The 25,534-nt window shown below is 39.5% G+C and overlaps 1 protein-coding gene across 5 annotated transcripts in view; it reads left to right on the top strand.

Moving 5' to 3' along the window:
* Positions 1–23,188: 23,188 nt before the first annotated feature.
* The window catches only part of Erap1 (endoplasmic reticulum aminopeptidase 1), a 32,012-nt gene continuing 29,666 nt past the window's right edge, over positions 23,189–25,534 (top strand). Inside the window, exon 1 of one of the 5 annotated variants that reach the window (XM_048331474.1) lies at positions 23,189–23,556. In XM_048331474.1, the coding sequence (XP_048187431.1) occupies positions 23,196–23,556 (361 nt within the window). In that variant the 5' untranslated portion in view covers positions 23,189–23,195. Of the gene's footprint in view, positions 23,583–24,670; positions 24,701–25,534 lie in introns of those variants that run through there. The other 4 variants (XM_048331475.1, XM_048331476.1, XM_048331477.1 and 1 more) reach the window with 4 other exon arrangements.

The following is a 25,534-nucleotide window of genomic DNA, read 5'->3' as shown; positions in this document are numbered from 1 at the left end:
GTTTAGTTATTTTAGGCTTAACAATAAGGCAATCTTATTTTCTTTGCAAGATAACCAAAATAAATCACCACTAAATTTATTTAAATACAGGTGAGAGTGGCAACGTTATTCATTGAACAGATGTGTGTGTATGTGTGTGCGTGCACGCGCGTGTGTGTGTGTACATTCTTGGCAAAGTATCATATCATGTGTACCCAAGGAGTCAAGTAGGCCTTGTTGAACTACCTTGTATATATGTAAATGGGAATATGTTATGCATTTGTCCACATTTAAAAATTACAATAGCGAAGTGCTAGTGGCTCATTCCTATAATCCTAGCTACTCAGGAGAATTAGATCTGAGGACTGTGGTTCAAAGACTGTAAGACTCTTATCGCCAATTAACCACCAGAAAACTAGAAGTGGTGCTGTGGCTCAAATGATAGAGCACTAGCCTTGAGCTGAATTGCTCAGGGACAGTGCTCAAGCCCAGAGTTCAAGCCCCACGACTGACCAAAAACAACAACAACAAACAAAAAAACAACAACAACCCAACAGCCCAACAACCCAACAACAACCCTTGGTCTTGTAAATAAGTTTATCTGATTTGTGGAAGGGAAGGGGAACCACAGAACTACTGGTGGAACAAAGGATGAACCAATGCGACAGCCATACTCACTAGACATTATGTTTTAAATGAACTTTACAACTTGAGGGGGAGTCATGGGAGGGAAAGCAGGAGAAAATGAGGAGGGGTAACACTGTTTGAAAAGAAATGTACTCATTATCTTATTTATGTAACTGTAATCCCTCTGTATATCACCTTTACAATAAAATAAAAAAAATTAACACTGCTGTGAAAAAAATGAGAACTTGATAAAGGGGAAAGGACATGTAGAAAGTTTCACTAAAGGAACGAAGTGATACAGATGAAATTTTTGTAAAGGACAGAAAACCTCTAAATTTCTTGAATGTAATTAGGGGTTTAAACTATAGAGAAAAAGTGAGAAGAAAGATTGGACTTAATTTTATCAAATCTGAATATCTGATAAGAATTTTCATGTGAAAATCAACAGGTAGAATATCAATATGAATTCAGGAAGAAAAAAAGTCATGCTGAAAAATCACATAGAAAAGCAATAAAGACATGACGGAGGAGTCTTCTGTGAAGAGAATACATAGAGCAGCAAGAGGGAAGGAGAAGGAGCTTACACTTACAGGGACATGAAAGGGTAAAAGAAACCAGAGACGTCAGTGACAAGCAAGATCACCAAAGCGTGGTACAGAAGAGCCCAGGAGGAGAGCTTTGTAAGAGAAATGTGGGCAAGAGCAGAAAATGCAAAATGAATAAGCCTGGGGGTGGGGGGGCAAAGGGGACCCACTGAGTTTGGTGACTCATGCGCGAAAAGTCCATTTAAGCCACACTGAGGATATCTAAGTGGAGGTTGGAAGAAGAGCTGGTGAGAGGAATCTGAGGAAGCCGTGGTACAGTCTGTACAATAGATGGAAAGGGCTTCATGAGGATATACGTAGAATGGCATTGGCATTAAAAACCTTGGGGGACTATGATAATTGATGTTTCATGACAGTTAGATTATGGAGTACCTCAACACTAAGAAAAGTTTGATTTTTTTGTATCTGTGAGAGTACTTCCAGAGATTTTGTGGGTTTGGTAGTGGACTAAATAAGGAAGATTGGTAGGTAATATATATTTGGGAGGGTAATTTTCTAAATCTCATTGCAATGCTAAATCACAAGACAGAATGCCATTCTATGCATATAACTAAGCTAAATTGTGTGTTCAGCCCACATAGCAGGCCATATTCTAGCTATTATTTCATACCATTTGGACTTTATTTCAAATTTCTGAGTGAACATTAAACATTGACTTTCCTGATTTTATAGAGCTAAGATCAGTAGGTCAGTCACAAAAGCCAGTCAGAATTGCTACCAATAATGCTATCAGCAATATTGGTCATGAGAGAAAAAGCTCAAGGATAGTGATGAGGCCCTGAGTTCAAGCCCCAAGATTGGAACGCAGAAAAAAAAAATCAGTATTCTTTAAATATTTTCTCAATATGTATTTTCTCAATATGTATTTCTCAATATGTATTTAAAGGAAAAGTTAACTATTTCATGTTAAAAAGAGAGAATAAAATCACTATTGTCACAGTGATTCTTCTGTGGTCATAAGCAATCATTCCTAATTTACAAATAATAATTAACAAAAATCCATTCTTCTCAGATACCTCGAATATCCCTCTGGAAATCTCTATCGAAGATATTAATGCTAATTCTGCCAGAATCACATAGTGAATTGCTTTATAAAAGTTCCAGCAACATCATTATTCTCCTATATGTAACATTCGTTATGTGGTTTCACCTAAGGATTATATTAAAAGAATTGCATGATTCATACTATATAACTAAGCTAGATCAAGCAGATGATTGTGCTGCCTTGGCAAAGAACAAGAACTGTGCAGTGGGCAGTAAGCATCTTATTTCTCTTGGGAAAGTCCTAAGGGGTAAGGTCATGTGAAAGCAGAGGAGCTAGACATATAAGGATAATGGTGGTGGCTTGTGAGGCTCAGGAATATCTACATGGAAGCCTTAGTAGCCGGAGGAACTGTATGTGGGCACATCAATTAAATGCCAGGCCTAGAATTTTTTTCTGTCATTGGTGATTGGGGGGAGGGAGGTTGTAAGTTTGTTTTTCTTTATCCACTTGACCCAGCCTTCTAAGTGCTGCAGTCAGAGGCGAGACTACCACACACAGTTCATTCTTAGCTTTGACAGATAGCAAAGATTGGGGACCTGGGAGACTACTTAAGTGTCTTATTGGCCCAATTCTGGACTCTATTGGTAGCATACGATATTCAGAAAAGTCAATCCGTGATGTATTGTTTATATTTGAGAGAAACACACACCACATATATATGTGTGTATATTTGTGTGTCTGCACATATTGTTCAATAATTGAACATTCCTTACCCCTGCATCTTTCATTCCCTTTTACCTACAAGATGAGGAAGGCTTGTTTGGGGACTGGGTCACTTGACTGTGGAAACAGATCCAAGTGCTATCAAGTAAGTGGGAGAGAGGTGAAAATGAGCCAATATTGGACAAAGTGCAGCTACTATTCCCTCTAACGTGAGCCAAAGGATTAAAATGTCATAATTCTTTCTTTTCTTTGGAACAACATGTCTGGTTTCTGGAAGCCATAGAAAAGAATAAACAGACATTGGCCTAAAAGCATAAATCTCTCTCCTAGGCATGGGAAATGTCTGACCCACAGGCTGTATAGGCCCCACAGAGTAATTTGGTCTAGTTTTGCCAAGGAAATCACAGGTGGCACTTGAAATTCAATAAATCTAGAAATTGTTTTTATTTTCAAAGCAACATAAACTTTCATATTCTTAAATGAATCATAATAATAAGGTAAAACCTTGAAGGACAAACCAGTAACCGCTAATGGGTAAACACTGACACATATGAACGTGTGAAGAGAAAGACATGTATGCTTTTTGTCAGCTGCCTGGGACCCATCTGCTTGTAGTGTGGAGACTCAGAGGACAGTCAGTACCAGGCAGGCTGGGCGTGCAAAAGTTGTGAAAGTGTTAACCGTTTGTGGCAAAATGACAGACCTCCCCCAAACTGATTCCTGAGTTGGATGTGTTGCGAATCCAATATGTAAGATTAGAAGAGCAATCAAAGTGAAATAATGGCATTAAGAACAACACACAGTGGATAGTTACTAAGACTACAGTGGAGTGACCTCTCACTAATAGCAACTACAAAGAAAAGTCGATACCAAGTATCAATCTTTGCAAGAAAATTGGATACTTTATTTCTGATTGAAGTCCAAGGCAAACCTGTGTGCCTAGTTTGTGGTGACTGATTGGCAGCAATGGTAAAAACTAGTCTGGAATGCCATTCCAACTCAACATATGCTGAACTGTCAATTGGGAGGCCAACTATGTTTGCATAATGTCAATACTCTGCAGCACGTTTCGGGTCTGATCAATAAGCCACTTTCACTAGGCCTCAAAACTCAGATAAAATATGTAGTGAGTAAGCTATGTGCAAAAAAGCTGACCCCTCCCTCTTGTAGGGGGAGTTTGTGAGATTGCCTAGTATCTGCAAGGAGTTGTTAGCACCAGACAAAATAAAACTATTTCAATGTATTAGTTTGTCTCAGAACCATCTCAGTTCAAATGACTGACAGCACAAACATTTAAAAAAAAATTATGGCTTGCAGGAGATTTCCAGTTTGTTTGTTTGTTTAATGATGAGACAATGGGCATAACAAGTACTGCCCAACTGTTTGTATTTGTAATGTAACTGCAGAGTTAGGCACGTAAGAGGAATTGCTGTCACTGGAAGTAAGGCACAGAACTGCAAGAGTTGAGGACTTATTTAAGAAATTTGTTTTATCAATGGAAAAACTTGAGCTAACATTTGAAAACTTTAGTGGCCTTAAAACTGATGGGCATACCAGCTAGATCTAGCTCAAAAAGGAGTTCAAGAAAAAACTGAATTGTCTCTACTGTAATCCAAATGATTTAATTATATGCATTGCATCTTGCATGGAAAAAAAAGTCTCTGTGAACAGTTATTGTGGCTCCACAATGTGATGTCAAGTAGGGTCATGCAGGAACTTTGTCAAAAGCAGAGTTTGACAGTTGACAATTGAAAGAGTCAGTGTGTCATCTTGATCCAGTACAATGATGTTGCTTATCATTGTGAAGTGTGGTAGCTGAATTTCAGAAGCAAGCTTATGAGGTTCTGCAAACTCCAGAATAGAGTCCAACAGTTCATGGAAATGAAGAGAAATCCCCTAAGGGGATCAGTGACAGCACATGGGTCTGTGATCTCGTGTTCACGGTAGACATTGCTCCTTGGTTTTCAAGTATGAAATCATTTGAAGTAAAATAAATGCTGTGGAAGTACAGTTCAGAAGGTATAACTCTCCAGTTGACAGGACGAAAGCCTTTTGGGCACTTGAGGTATAAAACTAACTGAAGCCCTTAATAGAAAAGTCAAAGGTATTAAATGTGAACAAATGGAGTTGGCCATCTTTGCTACAGTGTTCAAAGTAGATCCAAATGATCTGCTTAGTAACCTACAACAAGAAATCACTCAACTACAAAGCAATGCAAACGGAAAGCTGTACCTCCCACCGTTACAACTGCAAGGGTGAATAATCACATTTTGAGAAGACATCTATTGAAATATATGTCTGGGTTCCAACAACATATGATTGCCAGCTGTTCTTTCCAAAATTTTCTATCACAAAGACTCAAATTGTTTCATGGTGATGGACATGGGCCAGAAAAGGCAGTTATGAATAACATCATCAATACCAGCGAACATAATATGCCTTCCAAAGAGAAGCCTTACAGGTGAGTTAGTCAAATATTTGACAAGTATAGTGGGGTAATTATGAGGTTGATCATTTGTATGGCCCTCTAATGGTATCATAAATACTCAGACATCCCTTGCCATAAAAGTAGTTCCTAGCTCTACTCAGTAAAATCACTAGGGAAGCCCCAGAGTGTTGACTGAATTAAAGTGCTGATCTCTCACGTGACTTGTTTTGTTTTGTTTTGTTTTCCCTCCAAAGCTTTCTGTATACACAGTTGTCTCAAATGTGAGAGACACAATATATTTTGAGAAAGTACTCTTGACAGAATTACTGTTCATACTCTTGTAATTCAGTTTCAATGGGTATTTATGCAACTTTCCAACAATTTACTCTTAGAGCATTCCCTATCTTTGAGTGAAAGTTTTTCCACAGGCTATAGGGCTTGGTGATAAGTATAATTATAGGTGATGTCATAGTTATGATGTAAATATGTAGACAGTTCAACAACAATGGATGTATCTTTCATACTAACTCATATGTGACTAGTAAATAGGAGAGCTAGTTCAGAAGAGGTGTGGAGGTTTATGTTCAATTTTCCCCTGCATGATAATGTTTTCAATCTATGAAAGCTTTACAAGAAAAACTTCTACAATATATTAAGATCTTAAGGTAAATGCTGGATATAACTCACAGATAAGCTTTTTTCTTTCTGCAAATGTAGTTTATTTAGTTGCTTCAACAGGGGCCACTTTTTTTTTTTTCTTTTTTGCCAGTTCTGGGGCTTGAATTCCGATCTGGGCCTGGGCGTTGCCCCTGAGCTTCTTTTGCTGAAGGCTGGCTCTCTAGCATGTGAGCCTCAGCACACTTCTGGCTTTTCTGAGTGTTTTATTGGAGAAAAGAGTCTCTCAGACTTTTCTGCTTGGGCTGGCTTCAAACCCTGGTCCTCAGATCTCTGCTTCCTGAGTAACTAGGATTAAAGGCAGGAGCCACCGGCAGGTGGCAAGAGGGCCACATTTTTATTTTATTATGTTAAACTTTCTGGAGAATTTGATGCGGAGGTAAAAAGGCTGAAGTCATTCCCTCACATGAGAAGCAAAATTAGTGATCAAAACGGTTCCTTTATATATATTTTAAAATTTGGGTTAAACTGAAGTGAATGTCTTTAAGAGAACAAGGGGGGGGGGGGTAATAAAGCAGGACTCTGCCAAAAGGCCACCAAGGTTGAAATGATGGAAATGTTTATAGTGAATGTCCATGGAAATTATATGATAGAATTTATATTTAAATTTACATAATATATTTATATGATAGATTATATGGTATACATTTATATGACAGAATTCATTTGTAGGATTCGAATTAGTTTTTGTTAGAGTGATGATTTCCAACAGGTTCACTGGTTTATTATTCTGAATTAAATCTTGTTTTTCTCAGATGCTTTGTTTATTCTTAGTGTTCAGTTTTTGTAAAATGTAACATTTTATAAGAAAAATAATGTATAGATAGGTATGCATGATGATATATGTATATAATCAAATATTATATTATACATATGGTGTATATTATAATATATATTTAAAAATAAACCCATAGTACTCCTAGTCTTTTTACTTCATTGGCCTTCAGTGATTGTAGTACTTAGATATGCTTGGTAAAACTTGTTTATAAATCTAAGTTAAGCTGCAGATCATAAACCACTTCATAAATATCTATTTAAACTCTTGTAGTAGCCATGGAATCAAGAACAGAACAATTTGCAATCTCATGCAAACCTTTACTGCAGTGAGATAGAAACTCTGCTAAGTCATAAAAATTCCTGTTGCAATTCTCACAATAGATTTAGGAAACTCTTTTGTATGAATACTTAAAGACAATTTGTAAAGATCAATTTTATGGGCACCAGGTAGTTAGTTGCAACTGCTATTAAGAGCCTCCACTACTTTGTCAACCTTTCTAAGATGCAGGGAAGTCTTATTTATTGCATTTAAATACTTTAAGACCTATTGATCTATCGACTTATAAAATTGCTTCCTCTTATCTTAGGTACTCAACTCTTCAAACTGATTTTAAAACACTGCACAAAGAGGACCAGTGTTCTCAAGTTACATTTCTCAGATTTGAATTTGCATCTACTAGTAGCCTATGTGGGAAAAGAGTGTGTCCTCTCTGTTTGCTCCCTAGTGTTCACTGTAAGTACAATTCCTATCACACAAAGGCTTAGTGAGGGAAAGTGGGTTTACTGGGCCAGCTTCAGTTGACGCTACCTGTCCTTATCTACGAGCAGCTTGATATTTGTTCACTGGTGCACACTGCTAACTAGTGGGAAGTATGCAGGCATTACTACCATTAAGAATAACTTTTGAAACTCTGTAGTATATATAATGTTGATAGGTATGAAGCTAAGGCAAATAGTCTGTCTTTGCCTCACCTATGTGCACACTTCTACTCTGTTGCTAGATTTTTTTTTTGCTTTATTTTTTTATTTTTTAATTTTTTATTTTTTTATCTTTTTTTTCAAAATTTTATTATCAAACTGATGTACAGAGAGGTTACAGTTTCATATGTTAGGCATTGGATACATTTCTTGTACTGTTTGTTACCTTGTCCCTCATACCCCCCTCTCTCCTCCCTCTTTCCCTTTCCCCCCCTGAGATGTTGAGTTCAGTTTCACCAAACAGTTTTGCAAGTATTGCTTTTGTAGTTGTTTGTCTTTTTTTTTTTACCCTGTGTCTCTCAATTTTGGTATTCCCTTTCAATTTCCTACTTCTACAGGTTATTCCAGTTTGATAGCAAATAATCTCTTCCCGTGGTTGAGCCACCATAATGCTTGTTAGAGACGAGCAGTTGGCTCTGTCTTCAGACCTGGAGGCCAATTTGCTCTTTCAGAAGAGCCTCTGACTTTCATCCCTTAGCTGCTTAAGTTTGTAGTTGTTGAATGAAAGAATCACAACATACACTCCCAACTTAGTTCAGTCTCCCAACATTGCTCCTGAAGTCAAAAGGCATGGCTTTTAGCCACTTATGAGAAATATTTTAAGGAAATGTCTTTAAAGAAGTCACAGTTAATGTCAACTACAGACTTCTACATATCATTCTGCCTTCTTGTAGGTCGAGAATATTAATTTTTCATGATGAATGAATTATAAGTTAAGGTAATTTAAAACTATTTAGCCATAAAAATTCCTGCAGCATGTGCAGAAGATTAAATTTAAGACAATAATAATTCCGTCAGGAGAAAATGAATATACTCATCAAAGCAATTCATTTGAAAAGAAACTTGATTCACTATTTCTATTCTTGTTACCATCTGAATATTGGAAAACTAAATTAAATACTTTATGACTATAAGATTTTTTTGAAAAAGAGTATTTTAGTTGTCAGACTAACTTCACACACAAAAAATCAAGTTGTCCTTTGAAAGGAGAAAAGTATTAAATTTATGCTAACAAGATACTATCCTTACTGTATCAAACAATGTCTACTACTAAATTCTGTATAAAACTTCAATGAGAACTCAGGATCACCTGGAGAGAGCTCGAGAGTTTTAGTTTCACAGAGGTAGTGTTCAGTGTAAGTAAGATGTGGATTCTGATGTTGCCATTCATTCTTTGAGAGGGAAAGGAGATGCCAGCTACAAAGCATGGTGCAGCTAGAGTAACCCAGGCGCACCCACTTTTCAAATGATGTTCCAACATGGAAGAATTATTTAATAGAAAATTACCTTTAGATAATCAACTAATCTCATCATTTCAATTGGAAGAAAAATAATTTAATTACTACAAATCATTCATTAAATATAGATAACACAATTATCTTTGGTTTTTAATTACCTGAAACTATGTCTCATTAGAAATAATTTTCATGGGTGCTATGAAAATGATTGAATAGATACTTTGTGGGGAGCAGATGATAAAGTAAAAAACATTGAATAAATAAATATTTTAACTCCTGTCGCCTATAATTTTTAGGTTTATGACTCTAGAGAAGGTTTATGCCCAGGTATGTTAAAGGGGTAGAGGTGTGGTGGGGAGAAAATGGGAATAGTAGATTGGAAAAGCAGTGGCCAGGACAGAGTTGAGAAGGGGTTTTCTTTGGCAAGAAAATTAAATAATAGTATTTGGAAACAGACCAACAGGCAATATGTATCTGCAAGGGAAATGAATGCATAAAGTTATTTCCTAATACTACTTGGACAAAAAAGATAGAAAATCTCCAGACCTAGTGTTCCATGAAATAGACTTTGGGAACTCCACCCTATGTAATTCATAAGATTAGTTATTAGGACACATTTCAAATGGAAGGCTAAGGGCTGGGAATATGGCCTAGTGGCAAGAGTGCTCGGCTCTTATACATGAAGCCCTGGGTTCGATTCCCAAGCACCACATATATAGAAGACAGCCAGAAGTGGCGCTGTGGCTCAAGTGGCAGAGTGTTAGCCTTGAGCAAAAGGAAGCCAAGGACAGTGCTCAGGCCCTGAGTCCAAGGCCCAGGACTCAAAAAAAAAAAAAAAATCAAATGGAAGGCTAAAACTTGGTAACAGAGCAACAGAAGGATATAACAATCTATACTGATCAATTATGCTTAGTCTAAATAATTTCTACTTGTATCAATCTTATTAATCAATATTTAGGTGCTAAATATATAAAGTTGAAATGCATATTTAAGAGGAAATTAAAGGACTTACTTTAAATATCAGCACTTTTCATAGAAATCCTTTTTTGCTTATTGTTCATTTGAGTAAATGTTTACTTTAAAAGATTAAAGGTTATGCATTAAATTTTTTACTTAAAATTAAGATTTAAAAGGGGAAGGATTGGATTGGGAGGGGTGCGTGAGAATGCTGAAAGAGGGAACATTGATCAAGACGCACCTGTATTCATAAACTGCTTTGGTAAATGGCACCTCTTTGGTATGACTACTTAATATAATAAAGAATTCAAAACTATAATAAAATATTCAAGAAGAGATTGAAGGAGCATCCATGTCAATGTTAAAATATACTATTGTCCAGTCATGGGTTGTCCTCAGCAAAACTTAAGATTGGGCTTAACTCCTCAGCGATAGAAAGCAGAGTCTGGTGGAAGGTGGTTGGATATTGGTTGAAGAACCCTGATGGTTAAATTAATCATAAAGTGAGTGAGTTCTTTCTCCCGATGGCACTTGATTTACTGCCATGAATGCAGGTTGTTACAAAGGAAGCGCAGTTTCTTGTGCCTCTTTTCTTGCCAATAGATCCATTTGCATGAGCTGGCTTGCCCTCTGCCAAGAACACCAGCAGCTCTTCCATCGTCAGCCCCCAAGTCGTTAGCCAAGATAATCTTCATTTATCAGTTCCCACAGGTGTTCTGTAACAGCAACCGAAATCAGCCAACACTCACTTTACAGCAAGTACAAAATTAACGAGTTCACAAAATTAACGAGTTCCAGAAGTTGAGTTCTTGACTATAATGGGAAAGTTTCAGAAGATAAGTCCTCTTACTCAGTATGTTAGCACTTGTTTATCTCTCAACTATTCTTATATACACAGGTTGTCTTTCAGAATATTGTTGTTCAGCACATAAGTCTTGCTTGCTTGTTTTTCTTTGGTGTGTGTGGGGGGGGTGGGGAGTGCCATTCCTGGTGCTTGAACTCAGGGTTTGGGTGCAGTCCCTGAGCTTTTGTCCTCAGGTTAGCACTCTGCCACTTGAACCACTTCTCTATTTCTCTACTGTTGGTTAATTGGAAATGAGAGTCTCATAGACTTTGTTTGCTGGCCTTGCTTTGAACTGTCATTCTTGTAGCTCAGCCTTCTGAGTAGTGAGGATTACATGCATGAACCACTAGTTCCTGGCAGCAGGTAGTTTTAATGCTCTACTAGTTGCATTCAGACTTAACTTCTAAGTTGCATTTTTCTGAACATTCATTATACTCTTCCAATGATCAATTGATAATAGCATCTGTATAGAACCTGCAGTTCAGCATTCATTCAAGCTCTTTTTTTAATTAAAAGAATTTTGAGATAGTATACATATATAACATGAGCAGGTTTCATTGTGGTATTTCTATACAGGCACATAGTGTGGTTTGAAGAAATTCTTCCCTCTACCATTTTGTATTCTTCCTTTCCCTCCTCTCCCTTTTGTTAAACAGGAGTAGGTTTCATTATGATATATATGTATGCGTGTGTGTGCATATGTTCATATATAAATAAGATTTATAGAAATATACACAGAAAACATAAAATTATCATAAAGCAAAGTCCTTTTTTGCTGAATTGATACAGTAATAGTATTAAAAATGTGCCATGAATCCAGGCAGTATGGCTCATGTCTGTAATCATAGCTACTCAGGAGACTGAGATCTGAGGATCAAGATTTGAAGCCAGACCCAGCAGAAAAGTCCAGGACACTCTTACCTCCATTTAAACCATCAAAACAGCCAGAGGTAGAGCTGTGGGTCGTGTGATAGAGCACTAGCCTTGAGAAAAAAAAATCTTAGGGACAGAGCCCAGGCCCTGAGTTCAAGCCCCAGGACCAGCATGTGTATATGCACGCACACACACACACACACGACATGATTGTAAAAGGGCTGTTTGGCAGAGAACTGGTAGAGAGGAATGGAGGAAGAGTGACAAGGAGTAAAAATGAAAAAAGCATGTATATGTGTGTGTGCGCATGTATGAACATTGCATAATGAAATTCACTAAAAACTTTTTTAAAAGGAGAGAGAGGAAGGTGTCCAACAAGAAGTAATATAGATGGGGTGAATTTGATCCAACCTCATTATAAGGATGTAGGCAAATATCACAGTAAGACCCTTTTGAACAATTAATTTTATGCTAAGAAAATATATTTTAAAAGCCCCAAAAGTAAAAATAAAAACATTAAAGCTAGCTGGGCATCGGTGACTCATGCCTGTAATCCTAGCTACTCAAGAGGCTGAGATCTGAGGATCACAGTTCAAAGCCAGCCCGGGGAAGGACAGTCCATGAAACTCCTATCTCCAATTAATCACCAGAAAACTGGAAGTGGTGCTGTGTCTCAAGTGGTAGAGCATTAGCCTTGAGCTAAAGAGCTCAGGGACAGTGTCCAGGCCCAGAGTTCAAGCCTCCTGCCGCCCCCCCAAGAAAACCCAAAAACATTAAACTTAAGAAACACTATAAGGATGCTAATTCTCAACCTCGATTGCATGACTGACCCACATCAGATATTAAGTAGTGCTTCTTTTATACTGGTTACCTGACTTTTTAAAGAAATTTTCTCTCAGTTTAACTATTATATATACATATTTAACTATTATATATTGTATATAATCAGCACTAAGACTTAATTGTTCTGCAGTAGCATAGTTTGCACATTATTCTGTACAGGAGTTTGAAAACGTATTTGTACAATTTTTGTTAGCATGAATCAGTTGTACAGTGCCCATATGTATGTTCCATGTACCTTGTTCAGATTCATTCCTCTCTAAGCAACCTGTCTTAGTACCTCAGCTTATCCGGCACGTGATGTGGAATCCGCCATGGTATTTCTTCCCATTTCTTACCCCTGACTCATCTGCTCTCTTGCTTATTACTCAATGCTTTAGTGTTCCAGCTTTTTAAAAGAACCTAAAATTAGTGCTTGAACACAAAGAAACTCTCCTTTCACCATGTTTGGACCAATAGCTCTTTCAAAAAATTTGGGCAGTTCTCTCCAGTGGGGGTAGAGAGTGCCGGAAACTATGTTGAAAATAAAGTTGTTGTTTTTTTAACCATTCTCTTGCCCTCTGCTCCGTCTCAGGCCTCTCTTTTTCAGTGCATGCTTGCAAGTCACAGTGCCTTTAATCTACCACAGTCTACCGCAGTCTCCTAATGAAACACTTTTGCCACTTCTGCCTTCTGATTTTCTGAAGTGTGTGTTCTGGAGAGCAAATCAGTATTTTGTGCATGCTAAGCACACGCAATACCAGTAGGCTATACACCTAGCCCTCATTTTGTTCAACATTTAGATTATATATTTTACTATTCTATTTAAAGTCAAACACATTTTAATAATTTTAAGTGATCATTTTAACAACCAAATGTTAATACATACTTTAAATCTTCCTTATCCACTTCACATGGTGAATTTTTAAGTTCTTCAATTGTCTTTGTATGTTTTTTTGCTAGTGAATATTGATTGCATGAAGGGGTTTCACCATGGTATTTCTACATATGCATATATTTTACTTTGCTGTTGGTACTGAGGCTTGAACTCAGGGCCTGTGCACTGTCCTTTAGCTTTTACACTTAAGGCTGGTACTCTACCACTTGAGCCACAGCTCTACTTTTGGCTCTTTGCTGGCTAATTGGAAAGAAGAATTTCATGGACTTTCCTGACTAGGCTGGCTTTGAATTGCAAGTCTCAGATCTCAGCTTCCTGACTAGCTAGGATGACACACACGAGCCACTGTATAGCTTTATAACTTTTAAAATAGTGAACTATTGTTTAACTATTTCCAGAATTTAATTTTAGTATTTTATAATTGAAATTCTTTGTCACAATAATTTTTGAAACAAAATCATATATATACAAATTGAAATGTAAATGAAAATTTAATTGCCACTAACCAAAAAGCTTAACTATTTTTCAATGTCTTCTGGTTTATATTATGATTACAGTTTTGTTTTGTTTTTTTCTAGTCCTGGGGCTTAGACTCAGGGCCTGAGCACTGTCCCTGGCTTCTATTTTGCTCAAGACTAGCACTCTACTGCTTGAGTAACAGCTCCACTTCTGACTTTTTCTGTTTATGTGGTGCTGAGTAATCGAATCCAAGGATTCCGGCATACAAGGCAAGCACTCTACTGCTAAGCCATATTCCCAGTCCCATTACAGTTGTTTCACAATTAAATTATGTAATATTACAAATCTTCTAAGGAGATGAATGAATCTTCCCTTTTCATTTGGTGCATCTGTGTACAACAATTGCTGTAATGAGTTAGAACTCAGACTCCATTGTATTCTGATTTTAAATTATATTTTTTGTAAGTACTGAGGGATTGTGCTCAAATAAGTGAGTAGTTGAGAATGTAATAGGTTTTGGTTTAGAAATATCATTTCATTGTTTAAATTCCTTGCCAAACACATGTGGAAAAGTCCACAAAATATTTGAAATGATCTATGAGATGGGTTAATTTTGTTGAAAGCAAAGATTTGAGGGGCAACACTGATCAAGATGTATTGTACTCAGAAACTGAAATGTTAAATTGAAATCCCATTGTACAACTACTCAAATGTAATTAAATTCTCCTTTTTAAAAAAGAAAGCCAAGGTTGGGAAACTGCCTAAAATGTAAAAGGATTTGTTACTTAGTCATGAATGATATTCGTCTTGGCAATGCCGCAGCAACATTTCACATTTCTCTTTCTTTGGTTTATTGAGGAATCTCATCCCAGGAATAGTGTAACAGTAAGCTTAGCCATTAAGAGAGTTAACTTTTCTCTGTCAAATGAAACAAGGGTAAAAAAAGAGATCTTTATGGCATTTAAACCACAAGAGGTTTTCAGATCACATTTGAATATGGTACACATGAAACTAAGGTTCTAGAAATCAATCCACCAGACAATAAGGTGTTTTTCTGTGTCTGTTGTGATGTCAGTGGGGTCCCAGAGTTCTGATTGCTCCTCTTAAATACTTTAACTGAGGTTTGTGGGAATAATCAGCAGGACAGCTCTCAGATGTACAAATGGTTCATAAATATAAAAATACATGTTTAATATACTTAGCCAAAAAGGAAATGAAAATCAAAGCAACACTGAGATAATCAGAACAGCCATCATCAAGAAAACAAACAACAAATGGTGGGGATAAAGGATGGGGGGTGGGGGAAGTCATGAACACAAACTATTGCAACCATTATCAAAATCAGTATGAAGGATTCTCTAAAAGCTAAAAACAGACTGACTTTATGACTCAGCTATACCAGACTGGAGAATATAACCAAGGGAGTGTAAATCAACATATAAGAGAGATATTTGCATTTCCATGTTTATATTGGAGCTACTCACAATGGTCAAGCAGTTGAATAAGCCTAGGTGTCCAGCCATGGTGGATATAGTAAAAACATTATATATATTATATTATATACAATATTACTTAATACATTTGTACTTATGATATATTAATATATAATGTTTATATATAATATGTGTATATATCTATATACAGATATATAGATATAGAGAGAGACACATATTGATATATATTGGATTATTACTTGGCTACAAATAAGAATGAAGTTATGACCTTTGTGGAACCTAGATTTAACATGATAATAATAGCAATAAAAATGGAAAATGAGGGCTGGAGATATGGCCTAGTGGCAAGAGAGCTTGCCTCGTATACATGAGGCCCTGGGTTCGATTCCCCAGCACCACATATACAGAAAATGGCCAGAAGTGGCGCTGTGGCTCAAGTGGCAGAGTGCTAGCCTTGAGCAAAAGGAAGCCAGGGACAGTGCTCAGGCCCTGAGTCCAAAGCCCAGGACTGGCCAAAAATAAAAATAAAAAATGGAAAATGAGTGTACAAGGCAAATCTTGTTGGGATGGGGGGGTGGATCAAGATAAAGGAAAGGGGAAAGAGATGGTACTGGAGGGTGAAGAGGATCAAATTACATTACATATAAATATTAAAATAGCATAATGAAACTCATCAAATGCTATCTGGAAAGGGGGCACAGAGGCAAGGGGTTTAAGAATACAACAGAGGGGTTAAAATTATTTAAAGTACATCTTATATATCTATGCAGACTTCACAATGAACCCCCTCTACTATTGATGTATGTGAGTAAAAGCATCTTTAAGAGCAATGTAGAATTAATTTCAAATCATGCATAGAAAATACATTATCCTCAAACATGTTAAAATTAGATAAGAAAGCAGATTTTTTTTGTTTCCCTGTAAAACAAAACAAGAAAAGCACAACATAATAGAAAATTCTGACCACAGAACTGAGATTTGAGATCAACCCTTGAGTCTCTACCTGGCTTTCATTCATATTTTTTAAGGTTCTTTTCTTTTCTCTTCTGATTTTTGTTTCCTTTTTGTCAGGCCTGGGACTTGAATGCAGGAACTGGACATTGTCCCTGAGCTTGCCTGTGCTCAAGGCTAGCATGATACCACGTGAACAACACTTCTGGCTTTTTGTTTATGTGGTACTGAAGAACTGAACGCAGGACTTCACACAGGCTAGGCAAGCACTCCACCACAAAGCCACATTCTTTAATTATGTCATGTCTATTAATGGTCAGTATCTTGCCCTCAATAGCAGTGTCCTCATATTAAAACTGGAGTGTCCTTAAGAATCCTACCATCATTCTGGAAAACCCAAAGCAATTTGAAAGCACCTCACTTATATTCTTCTTGACCTTTCTGATTATTGTTGAAACTTATGGGATAGTTGAGTGCAATTTAGTCTTTTTCATTAGACAGTGTTATAAATTTAGCTCAATCTGTAGATGAAGTCTATTTTAACTATTATCAAAGCTATCTTCTCAACCACTAGTATTCTCCTAACACGCTCTCAGAGCATTCCTTATGATCCAGATGGTTCAGTATTCTGGTACTAAACAGTTCTTATCATGTTGGGGACAGCTGTGCCTTTAAGAGGGACAGCTGGCTTTAGCCTGTCCCCTCCCCTTCCGCCTTTAACAGGAAGAGAAGCCCCTGCCCTGGGGGCGAGCACGTGTCTGATGGCCGGGACCCCAGAACCCAGGCCTTGGGGGCCTGTGGTCTCGGCCCATAAAGGAAGTCCCCTGACATCACTTGAGGGCCTTGTGGCCCTTGTGGCCAACCAGTGGCCCCTCTCCTGTGCCTGCCCTTGGGGGTATATCTGTTGGCTCCTCATTTGAATAAACCAGAATGCCTCAGAGGCTTTCTCTAGGACTGCCACATGCCCGTTTCTTTCCTTGGGCTGGTGGGCATGGGGTCTCGACTGGCCAGGGGACGTGAGAGAGCATGGAAGAGACAGACAAGCCCAGGACCCCCTCCCATGTGGATGGGGCGGTAGAGCGAAGCCCGGCATTATCATGGTTTTAAGTTGGTTGTATCCAAAAGAACCCTGGGAGTGCTTTGGTAAAATGCGATGAGAGCATGGTCTTCTTTCCTTCCAGGTTCCTTCCTTTCTCCAAGGATGCACGGACACAGGTTTTATCTAGATCCCTATCTTGGGATGGGCCCACAATCCTAAATGACATCCTTTAACACTTTATCAGCTCTTTATTTTAATGTCTTTTTCCTTTTTTGTCAGTGGGAAAATTGGTCTAGTCTGTCACTGCTAGAAGTGAAAGCTCCATACTTTTAACTACACCAATTTGATATACAAAATGGTTTAGTATACTTATCTTTTGTTCTTTTTTTTCTCTTTTTGATGCTGGTTTTGAGGCTTAAACTCAGGGCCTGGGGAGCTGTCCTTGAGCTTGTTACTGAAAGTTAGCACACTACCACTTGAGCCACAGCTTCACTTCTGGCTTTTTCTGGTGCTTAACTGGGGATAAGAGGCCCACAGATCTTCCTGCCCAAGCTGGCTTTGAACCATAATCCTCAGATCTAAACTTCCTGAATAGTTAGGATTAGAGGTGAGAGCCACCAGCACCCAGCTTGTGTTTACTTTTTAATGGTGAGTAGCATCTCCAATAATATAATAGCATCCTCTTTTTGTGCTCTGGGCATTTATTATGTGTTTTTAATGCATAAAAATAATTAGAGGTGAAAAAAGGAATTATAATTAATCTAGGAAGCAGTTTTCCCCCAAGAAACAAAATCATGTTTGCATTAGCCAGCTTCCTTGTTTTCTCTCTGATTCAATACTGAGCTCAATGTTATGTCAGCATAGAAATTTGTTTTATGGATGATGATATCTGCATTTGCAGATTATAAAATGGTTAGTGTCATCAGATTAGAATGATCAGAACCTACAGGGGATGGGAGGAATTCAATCAGGAAGTTCTAATGGTTGCTATGGAGATATATTGGTTTCAGTTCCTTCCGTACTGAGAGCCTTCTTGGATGTAGAAGGATTCACGTCAGGACAGCACATCAGTAGCTCTATTGTTGTTGCATATCATCTTGTAAATAATTTGATAATAAAGTCTGGAAATCCATTAACTATTATTCAGCACAAAAGAAACAAACAAGAAATGTCCTTTTTAGGATATTTAGGATACATATGTAAGTCATTTGTGATAGGACCTTAGAGGACTGTAAAGTTTCTTCAGTAATGGAAAAATTAAAATGAAAAGTCATAACAATACACAGATATTTTAGTCTGACTGTTGGTAAGTAGTTTCTTAAAGTCTAGATCTTTTTCTAAATCTTTTTTGTTTTGTCTAATACCAAAGTTCTAGGACTGTTGAAATGGACCATATTCAAACCAAGTCATCCAGAAGAAAATTCATTCATTTAGAAGACAGTCAATATGGCGAGTTCTCATACAGAAAGAATATTTATAATTGAAAATTAAGTTAAAGACTGCCATGTAGTAAATAGCCAGCATCACTTCGAAGCCCTTCCTTTTCCACGCAGGATACATCTCCGGCTCCTCACGGAAGCCTGACAACATGACCAGTACTGAAATCTTAACACATGCAGGGTGTTTTTTTCCTATACAGATATGTCTACGATAAAATTCAATTTCTAAACTAAGCATGCTACGAGACAGCAATAGTTAGTAACAAAATAAACCAATTATAACTATGCTATATTAAAAGTTAGATGTTAGTAGTCTTTCCCAATATATGGGGGTTACTTAAAAAACAACAACAACAACAACCCGTTATTCTAACACCTGAAGGAAGCACTTAGCTGTTTCTTTTTGGCCTATCTTGATTTCCAGCATCATTACTCTTAAGCCTTGGGGCTATTTTTAAATAAAATAAGGGTTTCTTGAGCATACACACTTCAAGTATTGCAACAATTGTTCCGATGCCTAGAGTGGCTACTGAGTAAGCGACTGGCAGTGCCTCTAATGTGGTCACACTACAGAAAGATGGGGCAGGATAAGCCAGGCTAAGAAATGTTACCACACTGCTCAGAACAGCAAGCTTAAGAAAAACTTACAAATTATTTATTTCTGGAACTTTTATTAAATATTTCCAGATCATGATTGACTATAAGTGAAACCATGAAAAGCAAAAAGACAAACTGGGAAGGATGCATTGTATTACTAATAGGCATTTACATTGAACCTAGAGAACTTTTATTTTCCTAGTAATTCTTTACATTCAATAGTTGGGTTTATAAACTTTTCAAAATGTATCAGTTTTTGTTTTGTAGTCATAATTAAAATGTAACAACCCTTAAAAGCACCTATGAGTTAGAGGTTTGCCCCTTAATAGAAAATAAGGACACATTTGGAGTTAAAGACCGCAAATGGCAGCAGAGATGGTGTCTGTGTGTTCACTGGTTCTGGTTTCTATTAGAAAACTTTAACCTTTGTTAAAGAGAACACCAGACTAGTTTTCTTTTTAAACTTTATTAGTACAGTTTCTTTCCAACAGGGTTGGTTTATTACAGTAGCTGAAATTGTTAGCTTGTGAATCTGGATTAATGAATAGTGATAAATTTGACTTTAGAAGGTGGCCTAGTTTAAAAAAAAAAAAAAAGCAACAATGGTCAGCATTTCTGAACTCATTTATCTTCTACTACCCACATGGGACCCTAACCAACAACATAGAGGTCTCAGTTCTTCAGAGATGTATGGGAAACTTCAAAAGAATTATTTTTCAGGAGTCAGGTTAGTAGCATGCAGGGAGTAGAAGACAGGGAAAAGTGAGGTAGAGTAGAAAAGTGAAATGAAACTGAACAACTCATGGGGGGGGGAGGGAAAGGGAGAGGGGGGGGGAATGAGGGAGGAGGTAACAAACAGTACAAGAAATGTATCCAATGCCTAACATATGAAAGTGTAACCTCTCTGTAACTCAGTTTGACAATAAAAATTTAACAAAATAAAAAAAGAAAAGTGAAATGAGAACTACCAGTAAATGTTTAAAAGTTGGTAATTCCAGACAATACTTCTATATTTTAAGTTTTAAACAGAAGGGAACATTAAAATATTCATTTTTATCTTAAAAGAATCACTTGTCTTTACTTCCTAAGTTTGAAGGTCAAAAGCAGGAGCTCCACTGACCAAGGGAAGGAAAAAAGTGAATGTCCCCTTTTCAAGGAGAAAGAGAGGAAGAAGGAGGAGAAAGAAGAAGAAGAAGAAGAATTAGAGGCAGGAAGGGAATTCCAGCCATTAACAGAAGGTGAAAATGTTGCCTGCTTTGAGGGCAGACATTCACTCAATGGTAATCTGTTCTAAATCTCGCAGACAATGTTTAACAGCTAGCTGGGCTTCCCTTAATCTAATTGACACAAACTTCATCATTATACTGCCTAAGACACAATTCTTTAACCTCTATCTTAGAGTAACTTTATCTAGGTCTTAGGGACCACCTTTATCCCTAAACAATTTTTGCTTTTGCCTTTTTTGTTTTTGTTTTTTTGGTCAGGATAGGAGTTGCTTTGTCTTTAACCCATACTGAACCAATTTGATTTCCTGGTTTAAATTTCTGTGTTTTTACCATCTTAAAAGGTTTAAACATGAGAATATAGGAAACAGATACAAGTGGGGGGAGAGGCAAGAAGTTAAAATTGTAGTTAACTAAAAATTGTAGTTAAGCTATAACCCCTAACTATTAATAAAAATAAAAGTATTAATACTTTAAAAATACAATCTGAGATGATAAAGCATGAATAGAGGCAAGGGAGCTGGAAAGCAATGACACTTTGGAAGTTATTCTGATAAGACCTGGTGAATTCAGTGCTTGAGAGCTTCTTATTTTCAATACAAATGAAAGAAAATTTCATTTCTAGAATTACTAGGAATTTTATGGGGCTCTCTATAAAAGTGTACTCTTACTCATGGATTATATAACTCTCAGCTGTGTAAGGATAACAAGTAATGTTTAGATTATAGGGCCTTTTGCAAGATTATTCTCTAAGATTGAAAGCTCAAATACCACTTGAGCACATATTTTCTTCCATAAAATATAATAAAATGGACTTTAAATTTTTAAGGGAACCTCTTGTAGATCCTTAATGGAGTTGTAAAACCAAAGTTTGGGGACATTTTGTTGTTGTTTTACATTTGATCAATTCAGAAAGTGACAACACGTGTGACAAGGAATAGAGACCAGCTTCGCCGTGTACACCCCTTCCGTGTCACGTCTCCTCTCACATGGAGTCCCAGGATTCTCATTAAGCCTCTGCGACATTGGAAACCATGCGCGTCTCTACGTTCAAATCTAAAAGTGCTTGAAATCTACTTCATGTGCAACCTTTCATAGGTTCATAGGCCCTGGAAGGTTACATCATTTAATCATTGCAATACTGTTCTGAATGTACAGAGTGCTTGAAAAGGTACACACCAATCCTGAGAACTCAGCCTTCTTGAGACTGGCTGTTTTGTATGACACGTTTCCATTATCTAGTACTTTCCTGTTTGAAGGAAGAGGTTTGTCTTTTCAAGCTTCCGATATAATTAAGCTTAGAGGAAGCCTCGAGGCAAATAAAAGAAATCTACTTGAGTGCCATTAGTAGAAAAAGGTTTTGGAAAGGAAGGAAGGAAGAAAGGGAGGGAGGGAGGGAAGAAGGGAGGGAGGGAGGAAGGGAGGAAGGAAGATAGGCAGATACTGGTGGTTCACGCCTGTAAAGCTAGCTAGTAAGGAGTCTGAGATCTGAGGATCAGGTTCAAAGCCAACCCAGGAAGAACAGTCAGTGAAACTCTTATCTCCAATTAATCACCAGAAACCGGAAATGTCACTATGGCTCAAGTGGCAGAGCACTAGCCTTTAGCTGAAGAGCTCACAGACAATGCCCAGGCCCAGAGTTCAAGCCCCTCGATGGAGGGATGGAGGGAGGAAAGGAAGGAAGGCAGGAAGGGAAGGAAGGAAAGCATGGTAACAGTCAGACAGTTTCATTGTTATTAGAAACTGTTATCATAACTGTTATGTTTTCATTGGAAGAATACTCAGAGGAAGTTATGGCCAGTGGAAAGAGTGGAAAGTCTGAACTGGAGAGACAAGACCCTAGGATTCCATTCTAAAGGCCATAGCTGTGTCAGCCTTTTCCTTGCTCAGATTCTGCTCCTTCCTGCTCAGGTTCCCCAAAAGCTACTAACCTTTACCTGCCTTTCCAGCTGCCTTCTCCAAGGGCCTTCGTGGTTCATTCAGTCCTGCTTTTCTGACCATCAAGAAACACTTTTAGGACTGGCTACGGGGTATAGCTAGTCAGCTAATTAAAAATAAAAACTGGAACCGTTTTTAGAGACTGAAAAAAGTGGTGAGAAAGGCCTTTGCAGTAAGTAGGAGGCTACGAGGAGAGGGGAGACCTGCAGTCCGGGCAGGATCACCCCCAGAGCACCGGGGCCGCCGGCTGCCTCTGGTTTGTTTGAATGTTTGTGTTTTCTCGGGTCCTTACTTCATTGCCCTTGAACTATTTATCAAGTTGAACTTCTTGAGCATTTCACTGGGTCTCAAGGGGAATGAAAAAATAAAATGTCTCGTGCCTCAAGAAAAGGAAATAACATAAGATGGGGGACCGCGTCCTGGGCCAGCGGGCAGGGAGGTGGTGGGAACCGTACTTCTTCCTCTCCGAAGGCCCCTCCCGCTAATCCCCCCTAGCCAATCGCATTCCTGGCTTCTCGTTTTCCCTCGGAGGCGGGCCAAGAGCTCTCAGCCCATTTGCAGGGGCGACGTGATGGACACTTGCTGGCTCGAATGGGCAGCAGGCCCCTCTGGTGGACCCGCGAGCCGTCCTGGAAATGTCCTTTTCTGGAATACCGGCCTCCCGCACTGGGTAGGAGCCCAGGGCAGCCATGGCCACCGGAGAGGCCTCAAAAGACCCGTGCAGAGGAAGGGCTCGGGCCGCAGAGCTTCTTCCTCCCCGCTGTATCCCTCCCAGCGCAGACTCACAAGTTCTAGGGGCGCATGGCACCTACCCACGATCCGCCCTGGGGACAGTGCCTTCTTCCCCCAGAGACGCCACTCCCGGGGTCCCTACCCTCCAGCTCCCGCCGCGGCCCGGGGCTCCCAGCGCCCGCGGCCCGGCCCCGGCCGGCGCGTCCCCACGCCCGCCCGCCCGCCCGCCGCTTCCCGCTCCGCTTTCACTTTCGGTCCCCGGGCGTGGCGGAGGCGGCGGCGGCGCGCAGGTGACGGGCGGCGGCCCCAGACCCCCAGGTACGGCTCGGGGCCCGGACCCCCAGGTTCCGATCTCAGGTCAGCGCGTGGGGACGGGGCCTCGGAGCCGGAGCAGGGCCCCTGCCCCTGCCCGGACTCCGGGATGGGAGGCCTGCGGGGCGCGGGGGAGGGCGAGGCAGACCCGTGTGGCTAGCTGGGCTGGGCCGGTCCCTGGTCTGCGGGGGTCGCCCTGCGCCCCGAAGGTTTTGCCATCCTGGGAAGGCTGGGGGCGCGTGGCTGGCGCGGCCGCTCCCCCCCTCCCCCCCCCCACCCCGCCCGCACCGCGGTGAGACGGGGCGGGAGCCCGAGTCCGCGCTCCGCCTCCACGCGCGAGCCTGCCAGCCGGCCACGCGACTCCTCAAGGGAGGCCCCCGGGGGGACCCCAGGGCTAGGACCCCAGAGGAGAGCACGGTGGCGCACCGGGCAGGGATGGCGCATGGCGAGATGTGGGGGCCACGTGTGTAGAAAAATCCAGATTACTCCCTGCCCCTCTGCACACTGTGTTGATAACACTTCTTGCACGCCACCTGCTTTGACTTTTTTAAATTCCCCTGTTTGAGCTACGTCAGTTTCTTGTCTGGTAACCCTCCAAGTTAAATAAGTTCATGAGAGGAAGAGCCAGCGCACCCGTGGCTTCCCTTGGAGGGAGGTTTGCACAGACCGAGTGAAATGCTGTGCATTCTATGAGAAACCCGGGTATTACTCTCAGCTCCCAATGTGGCCAGCACACAACTCAAAGGTTGGCCAGCATGGTCATCACGCCGCTATCCCCATCCTCACCCCTCCCGGGATGTGGAATTGTACTGAAAATATTCTACTGAAAGTTGTTATTTTCCAGGTGGACCTACGTAGGAAAGTTCAAGTATGCTTGAAAAAAAATAGTGAAGTTAGTTCAACATTTAAGTAATTTACAAGTAGCGACAAGCTATTTTAAGTGCTTGTTAACTTTATTACTTGGAAAGATTTGGAAGAAAGTACTTTGCTTCCTGATCATCTAGTTTGTCATCTGTAGCGCCCCCATGACAGGAAGCGGGAAACACCCCACTCCACCCAGCAGACCTGGCATCTTTGGTGAACAGAAGTCAGAATTACCAGAAGCCACACAAATAAAATTCCAAAAAAACACCAGGCCTCTCAGGCTGGGGTAACGTGAAGTGACAGAGACTGCTGCATTTTCATCTAAGACACTGACTGCGAAAGTTGCTTTAGTTTGATCAAATGTCAAAGGAAAATCTCTTTTATAACTTTAAAAGTGCAGGAGAGCCCTTTTTAAAAAAAACCTTTAGCTCCATGTTCAACTGTCTGCTTGAAAGTTCCTCTAGGGAATCTCAGGCCTCATTCATCAAACATTTGATTTTTAGAATCCACCGCAAGATCCCTTCTCCTCCTCTAATCTTCATTTCAATAAAATGTACCTAGGACACCAGACATTCAGGCATCCCTGCTAACTGTGTCCCCAATGATCATGAATCCTTGGACTCTTGTTGCTTTTGACTATCTATAGCAAGCAGGGAGGTTTTTATTTCTAAACCTCCTCCCTCAAAACTCCTTCCAGTGGCTTGCCACACACCTTAAATCCCTAACTTGTCTGCTTCCAGGGATATGTGCCAGGGTCTCATAATGCAAGTGGAGCACCCTTCATTAACCCTTGCTTTCTACTGCCTCCACCTATAAATAAACTTGCTCTTCTCACCCTCCCTTCTTTCTTTCTCTTTTTCACCTTACCCCCCTCATTGGTTGTTTTTCCTTTTTCTTTCTTCCTTTTTTGGTGGTATGGGGTTTGAACTTGGGGCTTTCTGCTTGCTAGACATGTGTTCTATCATTTGAGCAATAACTACCAGACTGTCCCCCATTTTTATTTTAGTTATTTCCAGAGCCTAACCTTTTTACCCAGAGCAGTCTTGGGCCATAATCCTTTTAGTTATGGCCTCCCCAGTAACTAAGATTACAGCTTGTACACCTCCATACCCAGCCTCTT

The sequence above is a fragment of the Perognathus longimembris genome, chromosome 22, assembly GCF_023159225.1.
Source record: "Perognathus longimembris pacificus isolate PPM17 chromosome 22, ASM2315922v1, whole genome shotgun sequence".
In the NCBI taxonomy this organism is placed as follows: Eukaryota; Metazoa; Chordata; class Mammalia; order Rodentia; family Heteromyidae; genus Perognathus; species Perognathus longimembris.
This window is presented reverse-complemented; position numbering and strand designations above follow the sequence as displayed.